Here is a 19,537-nt window from a genome sequence, read left to right as displayed (position 1 = left end):
TTTGCAAACATGACGAGAGCAGCTGGATTATCTGCTGATCTCATCCTATAGGGTCCATGCCAGTAACCCGAACCTGCTGAACTTGAACGAAGGATACGACTACGTACTTAACTACATAACGTTCATTCAGCAAATTGGACGCGGGAGGGGTGACCTGAGGGTTTACACGTGCAATTGTGAGAGCTTTGGAAAATCTCAGACAATAGACGAGGGTTCGATTTACTCTATGACTCAGAAAACGAGACCTGAAGGACCAATGCTGGTTTCTTAAAATGAAACCTGGTCAAACAGGTTCTGAGAGCTGCGGAAAGAGAACGTAAATGGCTTCTCAAACACCACGAGCGCGTCTGAAATGATAGTCGAGACAAAGATTAGTTTGTTCCTCACAATGTTGGTTTTATTTGTTCACACAATCGGCCGAGGACGATCTCTGCATCTCGAGATGTGCCAATACGGTGAAAGAACAAAAAAAAAAAAGAAAAAAAAAAAAAGCCCCTGCCAGTCAGTCCACTCCATAATTTACAGCATAACCTGTACGGATAAAATCCCAGCCAACTTTTTAAAAAGATCAAGGGTGATGCCGACTCTCCCAAGATTCTCCCTTTGCAAATGTCCCACGGGCGCAGGCTGCTGCTGTGACAATCTTTAGTTTGGTTTTTATGGCACTGGCAGCAAAGCCATATCTTGATCTCTAAACACACGTCCATGAAAATAAATCTCCATTTTGTTTTTAAAAACGTACAAGTCTCTCTTTTTTTAACGATGCATTATGATTTGCAACCAGGCACATCCTTATTTGTCGTTGGTTTTTTGATGGACCCCTAGAAATCCGGCCGATGCAGATGTTCGTCCATGTTTTGAAATGGGTGTATGTGTTTTAGTGTCCATTCGATGGCCCCCCTCCCACAGGACGACGGTGTCCCTTTCGAAATATATCTCTCCCCCCCACCCTTCTCTCGCTGCGGCGGCTGGCATCGGTGTGCTCGTAGGGGTAAAAGGGAGGGATGGGGCTGCGGCCTTTTGACACCCACGAGGCAATTTGCTTTTCCTGAAACCCTGCCACTCCAAAGCTCCAATCCAATTGGTCGGCTTTCCCACGTTGCCAAGTCCCACAAATCCTTCATGCAAGAGTTCCCTTTAGTTTCTCAACAGTGGTCATCATGGCACCCTTTGCCACTTCCTCCAAATGTTAGCAAAACAAAAAATCTGACCCTGCAGAGGGAAAGAGAGACAATGCTTTATAATGCTGAATTTATTGAGAAATATTTATATTCCAACATGCATTTTAGACTTGATTTTGCACAGGTAGACTGGAAAACAAACACACAAAAGAACAATTTCAAAATTTCATGTAAAGTTTTTTGATATATGTGACCCTGGACCACAAAACCAGTCATAAGCAGCATGGGTATATTTGTAGCAATAGCCAAATTATTATTTTTATGCCAAAAATCATTAGGATATTAAGTAAAGATCATGTTTTATGAATATATTTTGTACATTTCCTACTGTCAATATATCAAAACTTGATATATTTTATAAATTTTATAAATATTTTATAATTTTTGATTAGTAACATGCATTGCTAGGAATTTCATTTGGATAACTTTAACAGCGATTTTTTTTTTTGTACTCTCAGATTCCAGATTTTCAAATCGTTGTATCCCAGCCAAATTTTAACTAAACTTATTTTTTCAGCTTTCAGATAATGTATAAATCTCAATTTCAAAAATTTGACCCTTATGACTGGTTTTGTGGTCTAGGGTCATACGTTTTTTCTTGTTATCAGCATTCTGTAAAAACACTAATCGTTTATAGAAATTTCACCAATATTCAAAGTTCGGGAATCAAAAAAACAATAATAATAAATAATATATTACTACAGTTATATAATATATTTCAATTTAAAATCATTTAGGAACAAAAAAAGATTTATAAATGGTTCAAAATAAGAGGAAGCAAAAAGGGGAAAAAAAAGTAATTGATTTGAATTATATTAAAAAAGTAACATTAAACTTAATTCACAGAAATTAAAAAAATATATATATAATATTGATTTTAAGATTAATGTTTTTAAAAAAGTTTAAGTTTAAAAAAAGTCTCTTCTGCTCATTAAGGCTGCATTTATATGATCAACAATACAGAAAAAAATAATATTGTAAATATTATTATTATAATTAAAAATAACAGTTTTCTATTTTAATACACTTTAAAATATAATTTCTTCCTGTGATGCAAAGCCACATTTTTTAGCATCATTACTCCAGTCTTCAATGTCACATGATCCTTCAGAAATCATTCTAATAATTAAAAATAATTTATTATCAATGTTGAAAACGGTTATACTACCGAATATTTTTTTTTGTTGGAACCAGAGATACTTTCGTTGAGGATTCTTAGATGAATTTTGATGGGGGAAAAAAAAGTATTTATTTAAAATATGAATCTTTTCTAATTATATACACACTACTGTTCAAAGGTTTGGGGTCTTTTTTTTTTTTTTTTAAGAAATATATACTTCTATTCACTTAGGATGTGTTAAATGTATAAAAAGTGATAGTGAAGAATTAAATTCATAGAAAATAAGAATTTCATTTTAACTTATTCATAAAAGAATCCTGAATGAAAAAGTATCATAAGCTCCAAAAATAAGCAGCACAACCGTTTCCAACACTGATTTCTGAAGGATCATATGACAGTGAAGACTAGAACAATGATGTTGAATTTTAAGCTTTAATCGCAGAAATAAATTATATTTAAGTATATTAAAATAGTAAACTGTTATTTTAAATTGTAATATTTCACTTTTTTTTTCTGTATCTTTGATCAAATAAATGAAGCCTTGATGGGCATACGAAATTCTTTATAAACAAACTCTTATTGATCCAGAAATCTTAAACAGCAGTCTATATGATATAAAGTTGAAAAAAACAAAAACAAGACATAAACATGAACAGTTTCATTTAAAAATCAATTAAAAGAGAAGGCAAAGAATACACTAAATAATTGATCTTATCTGAATTAAAATCATTTCATTATTAAACAAACTGCTTGTGTCACCTGGTCTTGCAGCATCAGCAGGTAAAAGCCAGCTATCGGTACAGCCTGGTAAACTCTCGTATCGCCCAACAAACCTGTTTACATTCCTCGGCACTGGAGTGACAGTTTGACAGACAGATGGAGAAAGAGAAAAAGCAATATTATAATCACTTTTTACTAAACGAATAAACAACAATCTGGTCTATTACTAATCACAGGTCAATTTCCAAACATGCCGAAAGCATGGGCGAGGAAAAAAACAACAACGCTGCATCAATCAGTCTGGCGTGGTTTGGACTTTCCATGCAAGCCTGTGACTCATTCTGCATTGTCAGAATATGTATTTGGCATTTGTGCACAACACCACGCTGGGAGGCTCCTTGTTCCTCAGGTCAAGACTTGCCGAAGTATGAGATACTTCACCCTCTCCCTCTTGGATGACTAGTTATGGGAACTTGTTTATGCATGCCGTGCTGAGCTAACCACAAGGAGAAGTGAACGTGCACTAGCTTGCAATACCTCAAAAGCCAAATGTGACACGGATAAGCACTATATGACTTTTTATTGCAGGCAAAAGCACTTTTAATTAAGGAACAGACTAATTTCTTCAGGGGTGTAATGAAATTAATTAAATTATCTGCCTTTCACGGCCTTCTTTGAAGGCTCGGATGACGGCGGGCACAAACTCACCTCGTGACCTGCTTATGGAAGTCGGTGAGCTGCTTGTGTGTGACGGTTACAGCGCCTCCTGCTGTTTCTTTCGGAAGACCCTTCAGTGCGGTTTCCAGCCAACGGCAAAACGTCTGCAGACACAGACAGCCACAACATGTGACAATTTGGACACCACAGCCTCATTAAAAAAATAAATAAAAATACTATTATACTGTCTTTAAGATTCTCTTTGTTCGGACAGAATAATATTTGACAGAGACTACTTGAAAATGTGGAATCTTAGGGTGCAAAAAAAAATTTAAATATTGAGAAAATCATCTTTAAAGTTGTCCAAATTCTTAGCAATGCATATTACTAATCAAATTACTATTTGATAAATTTACAGTAGGAAATTTTCAAAATATCTTCATGGAACATGATCTTTACTTAATATCATATTGATTTTTGGCATAAAAGGTTGTTGGCTATTGCTACAAATATACATGTGCTACTTATGAGTAATTTTGTGATCCAGAGTTACTTAACAAAATGAGAAAAAAAGATGAATTAATAAAACAAAATAAAATGCATTCAGAATTTTTGGGGGGTGTTGTAAGAAAAAAATGTGGATACATTTTAAATCAAAAGGCAATAATATAAAAAAGGTTATTTTAATAAAAAAAATATTTAAAAAACTCATGTCTGTAAAATGTGTGTATACTTCAAATCAATGCAATTCAATCAAATGCAACCCTAAAATGTGAGTAAATCACTTGTATATGTCTAAATTCAAATACTAGGTGACTAAATAATGTCTGCTGTTAGCTAATGGTTAATAAATTGATATATTTCTAGGGCCCTATGAAATCAGTTTTATTTTTTCCCCAAATTCAATTTAGCTTTTTACCAGTTTTTCTGAATTTAGTTTTACCCCCATTCTACACTCTATTTTAATGGTTAACTTAAAATATTAATCAAAAAGCATGTCTAGTTAATCGAAATCATAAAACTGACGCAATTTAACAGAAATTTATTAGAAGTTTAACAAAAAGTACATTTTTAAGGCCCTATGAAATATATATATTTTTTTCTCAAATTCACTTATTTTTTCCACATTCAGTTTTTTCCATTAATTTTCAGGATTCCATTTTAATGTTTTCATTAAATTTTGTTAATCCAAAGTATGTCTAATTAATTTTATAAAGAATTTAATTATTATTTTATTTAATTTGTTTTTTTTTTTTTCCAGAAATACTGTGTTGTGCATTTATATTTTTCTGGTAAATCAATTCTGGTAAATAACTGTTTTGGTAAATATTCCTTTAAAAAAAATAATGGTTTAATAGTAATTAGTAATAGATTTCGGCCAGATTCTTCAAGTTAAACCGAACTTTTATTTCAACGGCTTTCCGTGAAGACCTTTTCTGTTTGTATACGTGACCCTGGACCACAAAACCAGTCATAAGTGTAAATTTGTCAAAATTGAGATTCTTATAAATAAGCTTTCCATTGATATATTGTTTGTTGAGATACAACTATTTGAAAACCTGGAATCTGAGGGTGCAAAAAAATCTAAATATTGAGAAAATGCCTTAAAAGTTGTCCAAATGAAGCTCTTAGCAATGTATATTACTAATCCAAAAAATCAAGTTTTTTATATATTTATGGTAGAAAATTTACAAAATATCTTCATGGAACATGATCTTTACTTAATATGCTAATGATTTTTGGCATAAAAGAAAAATCGATAATTTTGACCCATACAATGTATTTTTGGCTATTGCTACAAATATACCCATGCTACTTAAGACTGGTTTTGAGGTCCAGGGTCACATATGACAATTGTTCTTTCTCGAAAAAAATTGTAAAATGCTCATGGAGTGACTCAAGAGCAGTTCTAGAGACTGTTTGTGTTCATGTGCTCATATAGTGAGACACTGAGGCTGAAAACACTGCGAGCGCTTCAGTATGTATGTAGTAAACGAAAACCACATGTTTGTGCCATTTATTCACACAAAGACATGCAGAACATGCAGGATTCATATTTAAATAGTATTTTTGCAGCTTAATATTCATAGACACCATTCTGTATCGCATTTTGATTGAAGTCTCCTGACCTAATTTTGATTTATTAATCCAAAAGACATTCTATGTTATACAAAAAAATAATAATAATTTTATGACCGGCTTCTGCCCTAGATTATATAGGGCCCTACGTTTCAATGGACCAGTGTTTGGGTAGGAGGCTAAGAATAAGTTTAGCACATGCTTTAATTCTAATTACTGACGTTCTATCATAAAAAAGCAATAGCAATAGCCAAAAATACACTGTATGGAGTTTTGCATATTACTAATTTGTTGTTAGTAATATGCATTGCTAAGAACTTCAATTCGATGACTTTAAAGGCAATTTTTAAACTATAAAGATTTTTTTTGCACCCTCAGATTCCAGATTTACAAATTGTTGTATCTCTGCCAAATATTGTCCTATCCTAACAAACAAATACAAAAATGGAAAGCATATTCGTGCACAAAACCAGTCATAAGTGTAAATTTGTCAAAATTGAGATTCTTATAAATAAGCTTTCCATTGATATATTGTTTGTTGAGATACAACTATTTGAAAACCTGGAATCTGAGGGTGCAAAAAAATCTAAATATTGAGAAAATGCCTTAAAAGTTGTCCAAATGAAGCTCTTAGCAATGTATATTACTAATCCAAAAAATCAAGTTTTTTATATATTTATGGTAGAAAATTTACAAAATATCTTCATGGAACATGATCTTTACTTAATATGCTAATGATTTTTGGCATAAAAGAAAAATCGATAATTTTGACCCATACAATGTATTTTTGGCTATTGCTACAAATATACCCATGCTACTTAAGACTGGTTTTGAGGTCCAGGGTCACATATGACAATTGTTCTTTCTCGAAAAAAATTGTAAAATGCTCATGGAGTGACTCAAGAGCAGTTCTAGAGACTGTTTGTGTTCATGTGCTCATATAGTGAGACACTGAGGCTGAAAACACTGCGAGCGCTTCAGTATGTATGTAGTAAACGAAAACCACATGTTTGTGCCATTTATTCACACAAAGACATGCAGAACATGCAGGATTCATATTTAAATAGTATTTTTGCAGCTTAATATTCATAGACACCATTCTGTATCGCATTTTGATTGAAGTCTCCTGACCTAATTTTGATTTATTAATCCAAAAGACATTCTATGTTATACAAAAAAAAAATAATAATTTTATGACCGGCTTCTGCCCTAGATTATATAGGGCCCTACGTTTCAATGGACCAGTGTTTGGGTAGGAGGCTAAGAATAAGTTTAGCACATGCTTTAATTCTAATTACTGACGTTCTATCATAAAAAAGCAATAGCAATAGCCAAAAATACACTGTATGGAGTTTTGCATATTACTAATTTGTTGTTAGTAATATGCATTGCTAAGAACTTCAATTCGATGACTTTAAAGGCAATTTTTAAACTATAAAGATTTTTTTTGCACCCTCAGATTCCAGATTTACAAATTGTTGTATCTCTGCCAAATATTGTCCTATCCTAACAAACAAATACAAAAATGGAAAGCATATTCAGTTTTTTAAAAAAAAAGACCCTTATGACTATGTATCTTAGTAAAAAGCTGTATGAAGAGAAAATAAATTACTAGCCAAGGGCATTTCAATTGCCAAGGTGTGCGTAGAGGGTTGAAATGTATAAATCGGTATTTAAGGGAACATTCAAAAAGTAGTGTGTGCTCAAAAAGAGTAAAAACCCACCGGCCGATCAAAGACCATGATCTCCCAGAGTACCTCGGCCACGTCTGGCAGAGTGTAAGGCGGCAGGCAGAAACAGCAGGTGTTGATTAGCTGAGTCACTAGCTGCAGCCCATGCTGCTCCATCACCTGACCAATCAGACGCTTTCGCATCTCAAAGTCATCCTCATGCTGAAAGACAAGAAAATCAGTTATACATAAAAGTATACACAAGGTCTTTCGATTGGTTTCTTTAGTTTGAACAGCTGTGCTGCTTACATCATTGGTGACCCCAGTGTGAATAAGGTCTCTGATGAACTTCATGACGCTGCAGTTGGCATCTCGATGATCCAGGGTGGTGGCAGCGATGGCACACTGGATGATGTGGACGATAATACTGCTGTTCAGCAATGTGACCGGACTGCGCTGGACAAACCTAAAAAAAAAAATGAGACAAATAGTTTAATCTAATTTTCCTGTGGCAAGTCACTTATTTTTAAGCTTGTTTTTTTTTTTTAAAGCACAGAACTGGCACCTTGTGGCAAGTCTAAAAAGATCGTCCACTGTGTCGGGGTGATTACGCAGTCCGTTAGGCTGCTCTAACAGCTGGAAGGTCGGCATACAGAGAGCCTGCAAAAGTGAAAGACACAGCTACTGATCAGTAACTCTTAGTTCATCAATCATAATCAATTAAACCTAGCACAAGATTAGAATAAAATCATGCAATGCGTATTTGTGGCAAAAAAAAAAAAAAAAGTTAAGAAAAATGCCAATTTAGCTAGATAAGACAATCATAGGCTGAGATCATGTAGAGCCCTTTGAAGCTGCATTGAAACCACAATTTGAACCCCATTAAAATCCACTACATGGAGAAAAATCCTGGAATGTTTTCCTCAAAAACCTTCATTTCTTTTCGACTGAAGACAGACATGAACATCTTGGATGACATAGGGGTGAGTAAATTATAAAGAAACTGGAATTCTGGAGTGAACCAATCTTTTATCAATGTGGTTGAAGTACCTACGTTAGACACCGGGATAGACTGAAGTATGTTGAAGTGTATTAGGTTACCTGTAGCATGTCTAACAGGCCTTGTCTGCATCCTTCCTCCATGCCATACTCGTCCACCAGAATGCTGCCCAGGTACAGGAAACAGGAGTGAGGGTACACTTGGTACACACTCACCATCTGAAACCCAAATACATCTTTTTGAGCTCTAGACTGGCTTTTCTGTTTAAAAAACAGACTCACATCAACAGACATGTATTTTTTAAGGCACAAACCTGAGTTACAAGTGGCTGTAATAGGGAAGCAGAGCCTTTGCCTACGCAACGCACTGCAAATCTCAGGCAGCGGCAGCAGCGCTCTACTATCCGGTTATCATTCTGGTGGGCATTTAACGTTTCCGACATCACGGGCCAGATCTAAAACAAAGATCAGAGATTATCAAAAAAAAAAACTATTAGAGATAAAGTATGGTGTTATTCAACACTAGGGATGTAACAATATTATCAATATCGTGATATCACGATAGCAAATCTGTTTCGATATGGTCGTGGTCACGATGATATGAAATGAAAGATCTTCCAGGCAAAACTTCTTATTCTAACATAAAACGTCTGTAAAGTTGTATTTTGGGCCATTATGCCTATTATCTGTCAAAGTAAAACCGAAAGCGCAATATGACTTAATCTCTTCATCAATTCTGTTTTTGCTGCTTTCAAAGCAAAGCGCACATTGCTGAGGCAATCAGCTCATGATCTGGCGTTTTCCACACCTCAGAACATCTCACAGTGAATCCAGTGAATTTGTTTATTGCATGTGTTGTGAGTTTAGTGTGCATTTAGGAACGTAACGGCCACCAGTTATGCTTCATTTTCATGGCAGATGATTACAGCATTTCACTAGATTTGTAGTGAGATGCTTTTTTGTAAGCCTGTTTTCACTGAAGCTGGAGTTTTCCTTCAATATAAAAGCTCTACTGCCATTTCCGTCAAAATAAAAGCTTAAAAATGCAGTATGAATTGCTGACAGCTAGCGGTTTAAATGGGTAACGTTAATGCAGTCCAAATTCAAAACATCTTTCAAGTGTAGAAATTAGGAAAGTAGTATTGTAATTCCCCTACTGTAAAGTATTTTTCTTTATTTTGCAGCCCGATTGTTTCACAATATATGGCTATTACTGTTGTTGTTATTCTATTCTGATTTATTTTCCATCCTAAAACACCAGTGGGAAAGTAATTTAGACTGAGACAGCAAATCACAAATAAAAAGAGGGTTGAGTTCCCTTTAAAGTTCAGGTAAAAGTCAATTCACTGACTTTTTCTGACTTAAGTTTGCTTAGTCAAGGACATGGGTTGGAGCTCTTAACTTTGCATTTTTTGTTTTTTCCCAACATCGCAATAAATATTGTATCGTGGGCTTCATATCGCGATATTATCGTATTGTGAGATTTTTGTATCGTTACATCCCAATTCGGCACACAGATAAACATACCTCTTGAATAACTTTCTGGCAGGGATGCGTCTGTCCATTCTCCACTATAGGGTTTGTGTGTCTAATAAAGAAAAAGAGTGTCAGTTGAAAATAATATGTTTCACAATATTGCACTTGCAGTGCAATAGTGTTGAGTTTGAAGGTCTAACCTGAAGATAACAGCAAGTCTGTCCAGCCACACAGTGGGATCTGATGACTTCCCAGTACTGGAGTCCTGAGCCAGCAACTGGACACAAAGACAAAAAATGTGTTTATTAGTGAAGTTAACCACAGACAGTTTAAAATAAAGACCACAGTCACAAGTGTCTAACCTTTCTCAGTGCCATGACTTGAACCGCACACAGATCGTTCAGACACTCCGCGATCTTCTCCAGGGGCAGGCGGGCCAACACCAACGCTGTGCCTGAGATAAACCAATCACACCACTTAAAACGAAACCAGCCATACAACAAAAGCATGACTAAGATAAACAGAAAAGAGTCGATCTTTAGAGGAGAAGTGCGGAAATCAACAAAACCAAAGATTGATAAAAGAAACCATAATTGTGAGCCAGGACAACAAAACCAGTCAAGAGGGTCAACACTGAAATCTGAAAAAAAAAAGCTTCCCATTGATGTATGGTTTGTTAGGATTGGACAATATTTGGCTGAGATACAACTATTTGAAAATCTGAAATCAGAGGGTGCAAAATATTGAGAAAATCACCTTTAAATCTGTCCAAATTAATTCTAAGCAATGCATTTTACTAAGCAAAATTTAAGTTTTTATATATATATACAGTAGGAAATCCAAAAAAAAAAAAAAAAAAAAATCTAAATGGAACATGATCTTCACTTAATATCCTAACGATTTTTGGCATTTAACAAAAATCAATAATTTTGACCCATACAATGTATTTTTATCTATTGCTACAAATATACTCGTGGTCCAAGATCAAATTTAACATAGATGTCCTCCACACCTTTCAGCAAGCCAACCGCAGCATCTGTTGACAGGGCGAATGAGTCGAGAGAGCGGGCGATGTCCAGCAGGCCCTGGAAGTGCTGCGCCATGTGATCTCGACACACCGAGCAGATGTTGTGAATGGCTTTAGCTGCCACAGAGGCCAACGGCTTCTCTCGCAAACCCTTCATCAGGAAGTTTAATACAGGATCTGCCAAACAAACACAGACATCATGATTACACAAAGAGAAAGTAAACATTATGCAAGTGAAGATGACGTAATAAAGCAGATTGTGACAGTCACCTAACATGCAAGGGTTCCGGTCGATTACTTCACTCATCTCACCAACCAGCTCAATGCTGGTGTAGCGAACAGCAAGGTGGACCGTCTCGGGAAGCAACACTATCTGTTCTAGCACCTCCGTTAGCGTGGGATTATTCTCACTAGGAACCAGCAGAGAGAGAGAGAGGGAGACATTTTAGACGTACAACCAAACAGCTATAACCAATATCGGTAAAAAAAAAAAAAACTACAGATTTTTGCAGTCTTCATTTGAACAATCCTGCAAAATAATGGCTTTTATGGCTGCAGACCTGATTCATGAGCAAATAACTTTTTAGTGAACCAAAAATATTGAGTGTATACAATAGTAGTCAAATTGAAACAAACAACGCTGTATTAGCAGAAAAAGAAACTAAAATAGACTTAACAACACCCAAAAGAATCAGAACCAAATCAAGCATCAAATTGAGAGCTTGTGAAAACTGTAAAATTAAGGTTGAACCACTGATGTCACATGGACTATTTTTACAATGTCCTTACTACCATTCTGGGCCTTGAATCTGATAGTTGTGTTGCTGTCTATGGGTCAGAAAGCACTCGGATTTAATCAAAAATATCTTAATTTGTGTTCCGAAGATGAACGAAGGAGACTACATGAGGGTGAGTAACTGACAGAATTTCATTTTTGGATGAGCTATCCCTTTAAGCCTCAAAACACAGGACAATAAGATAATGAAATGTCCATAATCTGCAAGTTTGCAATGTGCAGGTGTGAACAAGCTGCAGGTGTGAAAGCAAGAGTCTCAAACATGAAGCTGTTGAGTCATGAATTGAAAGTGATACTTACGGATCGATACTCTTAGCAATGGAAGCCATGATGAACAAAACAGCCTCAGTTACTTCCCATGGGGGGTTTCCCTCCTTCAGAGTCGAATACAGCTAATGAGAAGATAAAGCATTTATAAAAAGAACTTTCCCTTTCGTTTCTTAGTCAACCGTCCTATATTAGAAAATAATTTGGGGACTTTTCCTCATATCATTTTCACTTCATGTTTCTATCAGTAGAAATTCTACCTGTGAAAAACACTCCATGGAGCCTACTAGGAAAATGACATCTTTCACAAGATCAGACACTCTCATCCTGAACTCGCCGAAATCATCTGTGTCCTCCGGGACTCCTTCCTGTACAGGAAGCACAAAATAACAGATGAAGGCAAAACAAATGGAAATCAAGAAGCTTATTCAATTTTATTGCACAAAAGCAAAAAGCAAAAGAAAGAAGTGGCTTGTATTTGAACAATTCGAGTCTTTCCCATAAAGAAATACATGAGAAGGATGCTTACGTGATCTGGGTCGAGCTGGCAGTGGCGGGCAAGACTGTGCAGTAGTCTCTGTATGTACGGCTTAAACACTCTGTGGAGGGCTGGATCGTTCATTTTATAAAGATGTTCTCCCAGACGGTACCAGAAGTTGAACGAGATCTCAACCACCTGGAGGAGGACAAAGATTTCCAACAGTCAAGAGGATGCTTTTTAACCAACACCAGGAAAAAAAGTACAGATTTTATTATTTAACTCCAATCTTCATTCGAACGATCCTGCAACATAATAGCTTTCTATGGCTGCAGATAAAAACAGACCTGATTCATGAGCAAATGACTATTTGTCTTGAACTAAAAATATACAGTGCAAACTATTGAAACAAATGACGCTGTATTAGCAGAAAAAGAAACTAAAATGGACTTAACAACACCAAAAAGCATCAGAACCAAATCAAGTAAGTATCAAATTGAGAGCTGAAAATTGTAAAATTAAGGTTGAACCACTGATGTCACATGGACTATTTTTTTTTTTTTTTTACAATGTCCTTACTACCTTTCTGGGCCTTGAATGTGATAGTTGTGTTGCTGTCTATGGATCAGAAAGCACCTGGATTTAATCAAAAATATCTTAATTTGTGTTCCGAAGATGAACAAAGGAGACTACATGAGGGTGAGTAACTGACAGAATTTCATTTTTGGGTGAGCTATCCCTTTAAGCCTCAAAACACAGGACATGCTAAAAGTGATAGTTCACCCTAAAACGAAAATTCTGTCGTTAATTACTTACCCTCATGTTTTTTCAAACCTGTAAGATCTTCGTTCATCTTCTGAACCTGCATAGACAGCAGCGACATGGAGTATTTTAATCAATGTCCTTACTGCCTTTCTGGGCCTTGAAGGTGTCAGTTGTGTTGCCGTTTATGCAGAGTCAGAAAACTCTCAGATTTAATTAAAAATAACTTTATTTGTGTTCTGAAGAGGAATGAAGGTCTTACGGGTTTGGAACGACATTGGGTGAACTAACCCTGAATCTCAAACTTACTTTCACTTGTTATGTGTGAATATGTTTCACACTCACCTCATACTGGGGATGTCCAGCACAAATAAGCAGTAACTCTAAGGTGCGTAGATCTCCCATGCCCTGCCCAGGAGTCCTTACGGTCATCTCCAAAAATGTCTCACACAATTCCGTAAAGATCCGGCAATAATTTAGCACCCTGTGGGGGAAAAGAAAGCAAGAAAAGAGGGGTAAAAAGATGTAGTTTACAACAGGTTTCAACATGGGTCACTTGCTCTTTTCCAAAAACCTAAAAAGTTTGATAAAGAGTATGAATATGCTGCCTTCTTTTGGCTAAATTATAAAGCTTAATAATGTTTCTTTCAATATGAAACAGTCTGTTTGATTTCTAATGCTGTCTTCTGGTACCTTACTGGGTATCAGAACAATGCTATTTTGTCTGAGACTTGCATGAACTGCATATGTGACCCTGGAAACACAAAACCAGTCATAAGAGTCGGTTTTTTTTTTTTTTTTTTTTTTTGAACAAATAAGCTTACCATTGATGTAAGGTTTGTTAGAATAGGACAATATGTGACCCTGGACCACAAAACCAGTCTTAAGTCGCTGGGGTATATTTGTAGCAATAGCCAAAAATATGTGGTATGGGTCAAAATTATAGATTTTTCTTTTATGCCAAAAATCATTAGGAAATTAAGTAAAGATCATGTTCCATGAAGAGTTTTTGTAAAATTCCTACTATAAATATATCAAAATGTAATTTTTGATTAGTAATATGCATTGTTAAGAACTTAATTTGGACAACTTTAAAGGTGATTTTCTCTGTATTTGGATTTTTTTGCACCCTCAGATTCCAGATTTTCAAATAGATGTATCTCGGCCAAATAGTGTCCTTTCCTAACAAACCATATATCAATAGAAAGCTTATTTATTGAGCTTTCAATTGATGTATACATCTCAGTTTTGTAAAATTTAACCTTATGACTGGTTTTGTGGTCCAGGGTCACATATTTGACTGAGACACAACTATTTGAAAATCTGGAATCTGAGAGTGCAAAAAATCTAAATATTGGGGAAAATCACCTTTAAAGTTGTCCATTTTGATGTATTTATGGTAGGAAATTTACAAAATATTTTCATGGATTATGATCTTTACTTAATATGATTTTTTGCATAAGAAACATTGATAATTTTGACCCATACAGTGTATTTTTGGCTATTGCTACAAATATACCCGTGCTACTTAAGACTGGTTTTGTAGTCCAGGGTCACATATGTTGATCATAAACGATGCCATACGTACTTATCAAGGTCCTCTCGTGCTACAGCCATGTGGTAGGCTGTTTCTAAAGAAAGGACTCCCTGGAAGAGCTGCATGGCCAGAGGCAAGTGTATGGCTACGTTCTCTATCGCATACAGTGCTGAGCACACACAGTCTGATGCCGCCTCATGCAGGTTTGTAGACGTCTCATCCCTCTGCTTCAAAGAAGAGAAGAAAAAAAAAAGATATTTTTAGGTAAAAATAGGGAAATAGGGAGCTATGTGAATGTAAGACCGCATTTGCGGATCTCACCAGCACTTGGAAGAGAATCATCAGCAGTTGATTGCTGGCCATGAAGTTGTTGTCCAGCACTCCTAAATTAAACCAGCTCCCCAAACACCGGAACACCTTGATTAGCATCTTCTCGTCATGTCCGGACTTCTCCGCACACGTCACCTGATCACGGAAATACAACAAAAGCCAAGCTCAGAATCATAAAACTTGCATTTAAATGTTTATGCAGACTCTAAACCACTAAAATGATTTGCATGGATCGAATAATAGCACAAAACAAAGGGTGACAGAGTTAGCAAAGTAAGAGAGAAATATGGTTTTACTGAGCAAAAGTAATTTTGTGAATTATGCTGATTTTAATACGGCAAATCTAGCTGGCTAATAAAGTCCAATTTACAAAAAGCACTCACCTTAATGAATTAATTACAAATTCATTACTGCCGCTCAAAAGTTTGGGATCTTTAAGACTTTAAATGCTTTTTAAAGGAGACTTCTCTTCTCTTCGAGGCGTTAATTTGATTAAAAATACAGAACAAAAACTGTAGTATTGTGAACTGTTAATGCAACTTAAAATAGTGTTTTTCTATTTTAATATACTTTAAAATATAATTTATTTATGTGATGCCGTATTCAGTGTCACATGATCCTTTAGAAATCATTCTAATATGCTGATTTATTATTAGCGTTGCTTAATTTTCTTTTGGAACCTGTAATACTTTAAGATTCTTTGATAAAAAAAAAAAAAAAAAACCATTAAAAAGAACAGCGTTTATTTAAAAAATAGAAAACTTTTGTAACAAATACATTGTTCAAAGTTTGGGGTCAGAAATTTTTCTCTTTCTCTTTTAAAGAAATTAATACTTTTATTCACCAAGGAAGTGCTAAATTGATAAAAAGTGATAGCAATGACTTACAGTGTTAGAAAAGATTTCTATTTTGAATAAATGCTGTTCTTTTTATTCTTTTAACTTGTAGAATCCTGAAAAAAGTATCACAGGTTCCAAAAAAATATTAAGCAGGACAACTGTTTCCAACATTAATAATAAAAGTAACAAATCAGTATATTAGAATGATTTCTGAAGAATCATGTGACAGTAAAGACTGGAGTAATGGCTGATGAAAATTCAGCTTTGCATTACAGAAATAAATTATATTTTGAAATATATATATATAAAAAACTGATATTTTGAATTCCAGTATTATTTCATTTTTTTTAAATCTTACTGATCTAGAACTTTTGAGCAAATGGTAATATATAAAATGATTTCTAAAAAAATGTATTTGGAACAAAATTAATTTAAAAAAAAGGGAATATGTTCAAGCACTAAAAACACATCCAAATTGGAAAAAATAATACTATTAATTGACAATACCCTTTGAGCTCTGCATGGGTATTCATGTCTTGTGCATGCTTTAAGTGACAGGAATGTCTATGATAACCACTTAACCTTTGGACAGAAAGGCTAGGCATCTTATTTTAGATTGCAAAGTGCAAAACAAATGGCAGAAATTGTTTTGCAGGTATAAATGTGTCCACACCAGAAGAGTGACCACTGTGGTCGAGTAGTAGGCCAGATCCTCGATGATCTCCGTCCGTCGATTAGCTCCAATCCTTAAAGAGCGGCTATGCACCTCCTCTGGCAGTACGGTCAGTATCTCAATCAGGAAAGGCATGGAGGACACATCGTTACTGTATCTGGAAAAGCCAAAACAGAGCTTTGGGTAAATAAATGACATTTGAAGTGCACATTAACTTCAGGTGGTGGTATTTAAGTATTTTTACTATATGAAAAAATATCCATTTTAGAATAAACTATGCTTTCAAAATACAACTAAAGGCAAGTCTTAGAATAGATTCTTACTTTTCTATGAGGGTGTGAACACAGCCTTTCCACGAGGCCATCTGAAGAGCCAGATCTGCGATTGCCAATGCAAGCTAGAAGAGAGAACGATATTAGAACACTAATATGCTTTCCTAACAGCTCTCGATATTTAGCGCTGCTGTGCCATCGAATGGACAGTGCCTGTGAACACTTCATATCATGAACACCAGATGTTTGAGGTCATCTGCATTTTGATTCAGGGCACAAATCATGTTTAGGACGACGGGAGGTTACCTGTGTGACGATGATGGGAGACAGGTCTTTGAGGTTCTGGATGTGAGACAGGAGCGAATCTCTCAGTGAGGTGTGGGTTTCTGGGGGAAGCTCGTAGAACGACGTCTGGATCTTCACCTTCATTGTCTGGGCTGCGAAATAACACGATTCTACGTCCTGCTTCAGCTGCAGGAGCTGATCTGAAATCTCCCACGCGTACATCTGGAAAGGAAAACAATTGGAAATTCCATGAGGAGTTGCCACTAAGCTCGAATTATAACTTATATTTTCTGATATTTGTATGTCAATCTCTCCGCATAGGCATGTTTTGTATAAACAAGGAAGGACCTGTTGCATTTTGCATAAAGGAGGAAAAGCAAAAAATAAACACTTCGACATCACGCCAAGATAAATATTGCTAATGCAAATAAATAGAAGCATCAGGAACCAGGAACTCATTGTGTGTAACTCATGATACACAACCTGAAAACACAGTCTCAGTAGATCAACTTAAGCGTCTTAAGGTGAAGCCATGCGATTCATATTATTGACGTCATAAGGTTGCGCCGCATTTTGAGGGAGAAAAAGGCAATTCTTATCGAATTCACTGCATTTAGCAGCCTGTTGTCAAATCGCAGGGACATTTCAGATTCAAACAGAACTAAAATCAGACTTACATTAGACTGAGAGCGCATAAATGCGATCCAATTAATTGGTTCCCAAGTATATTTAATAAAAATCTTAAACATATCTTGGTAGATTAGCATTTGGTTTGAAACAGGACAGTTAACTTAAATTAATTCGGTCATCATTTACTCATCCTCAAGTTGCTGGCACCCATAGACTTCGATAGTATTCCTTTCTAATCTATGGAAGCCAATGGCTACCGTCAACTGTTCGCTTACCAAGACTCTTCAAAACATCTCTTTTTGTGTTCAGCGTAAGAAAACAACTTACGCAGGTTTGAAACAGGATGAGAGTAAGCAAATGGTGGCAGAATTGTCATTTTTGGATGAACTATTGCTTTAAATGTCAAATGTGAAGCCACACTATTAACGCCATAATATTGAGCCACTTAGTTCTGCAAAAAGCAACATATGCATTGCAAAATTACTCCTAGTGGTCTATAATATTAACACCTTCCTTATCACTAATCTTGCAGTTTGCTGAAACGGAACTAAATGAAGCAGTAACTTGTTAACTCAAAGAGCAAAAAGCAAACTTATGGTGTTACCAAAGCAAGCATAAATGCATTTACAATTGCAGTGTGAATATTATATTAATATTTAAAATATGTCTAAGGATGCTAAAGAAAGCTGTCTAGATAGCTAGATATAACTAGTTATTATAAGTGGTTTCTCAGCTGGTTACACATCTTAAATGAGTAAAAACAGCTATTGGTTGATCATTCCGGTGTATACGGTGGACAAGCTGGTTTTTTGAACATGGTAAACCAGCTAATGCCCAACAAGGAACTAGCTACCAAGTTAAAAACACAGTCACTAGCTTTCTAACAAACCAGTCTACATGATAAACCCGCTTTAGGTCTCCAAGCGCAAAAGCACTATTTATGCTAAACTTGCTAGTTAAATATATCCAAAACTCGATCTAAAGGCGTTAAAACACATGCAAGCTGAATGGATTTAGCAATGGATACAAATAAGCCCCCACAACAGTCCAAACACATGTGACCACCTTCACTTCTCAACACGGCTGCTGTTTATGGTTTACCAAGCTTCACTGCGGCCTTAGCGGACACTATTATAATGCAATGCGTATTATAAATGTTTATTAATGAGTGAGGGTGCTGTGGCGCAGTAGGCCCGCTAATGAACGCACCGATCTCTGCAGCTCTCCCAGCCAGACCGAGGCGCGCTCCTTGCCGGCAGGGTCCGGGTCGTGATACAGCGCCTGCACGGCCTGGTAAACCAGCGGCAGGGATGGTTTCCCGCCTTCCATGGCGTTCTTCAGTTTCTAGCGGGTGTAGATATGGGGTAAATGACACGGCTTGCGCTTCTCGGGAGGTTGTAGACGCGCAGGTTGACTGTTTATTCGGCCCTCGCGTTCTCCGATCTGGCCGCCATCTCAAGCAGACACAGGGCGCTCCTGTCAAACAAGTCCGTGTGGAAACCGCGGCACAGGAACTATAATGAGTCCGGACTCGAGCGATTTTAGAATAATAACGCGCTCTACTGCAATTCTTAGAAATATACCCACTTCTAAAGAAGAACTTCTCAGGCTGGAGTGTGTTTTAACGTTCGTGATTTGAATATATGACGAGGTATACTTATTACGAAAATAATTTCGTTGGAGACACACCCACTGCTACGCACTATTTAAGGGTCATTCTCATGAATAGGTGACGGAGC

General features: G+C 36.1%; 1 protein-coding gene across 1 annotated transcript; it reads right to left on the bottom strand.

The window, feature by feature from the left end:
* Positions 1-97: 97 nt before the first annotated feature.
* On the bottom strand, positions 98-19,295 carry tnpo3 (transportin 3). The gene is made up of 23 exons (XM_073838728.1): positions 19,008-19,295; positions 17,190-17,390; positions 16,935-17,008; positions 16,612-16,768; positions 15,091-15,234; positions 14,821-14,996; positions 13,578-13,716; positions 12,522-12,668; positions 12,253-12,360; positions 12,026-12,117; positions 11,200-11,339; positions 10,915-11,106; positions 10,265-10,356; positions 10,103-10,179; positions 9,954-10,014; positions 8,741-8,881; positions 8,529-8,645; positions 7,993-8,087; positions 7,737-7,893; positions 7,482-7,649; positions 3,730-3,842; positions 3,061-3,153; positions 98-1,212 (listed from the first exon to the last, which is right to left on the bottom strand). Exons 1-22 carry the CDS (start codon positions 19,125-19,127, stop codon positions 3,093-3,095), a joined length of 2,772 nt encoding a protein of 923 aa, XP_073694829.1. The 5' UTR covers positions 19,128-19,295; the 3' UTR covers positions 98-1,212; positions 3,061-3,092.
* Between the last annotated feature and the right edge of the window lie 242 nt (positions 19,296-19,537).

This window comes from Garra rufa, chromosome 4, assembly GCF_049309525.1.
Source record: "Garra rufa chromosome 4, GarRuf1.0, whole genome shotgun sequence".
Lineage (NCBI taxonomy): Eukaryota > Metazoa > Chordata > Actinopteri > Cypriniformes > Cyprinidae > Garra > Garra rufa.
The sequence above is the reverse complement of the archived record's forward strand: the minus strand, read 5'-3'. Positions and strand labels throughout refer to the sequence as shown.

What these genes read in the sequence shown, in the direction of transcription:
- tnpo3 (XM_073838728.1), bottom strand. Translation starts at nt 19,127, where the DNA reads ATGGAAGGCGGGAAACCATCCCTGCCGCTGGTTTACCAGGCCGTGCAG. An exon ending in GCCTGTTAGACATGCTACAG is followed by an intron (nt 8,088 to 8,528) that starts GTAACCTAATAC and finishes TCACTTTTGCAG; the next exon opens with GCTCTCTGTATGCCGACCTT. An exon ending in TTCCATAAGCAGGTCACGAG is followed by an intron (nt 3,154 to 3,729) that starts GTGAGTTTGTGC and finishes CTGTCACTCCAG; the next exon opens with TGCCGAGGAATGTAAACAGG.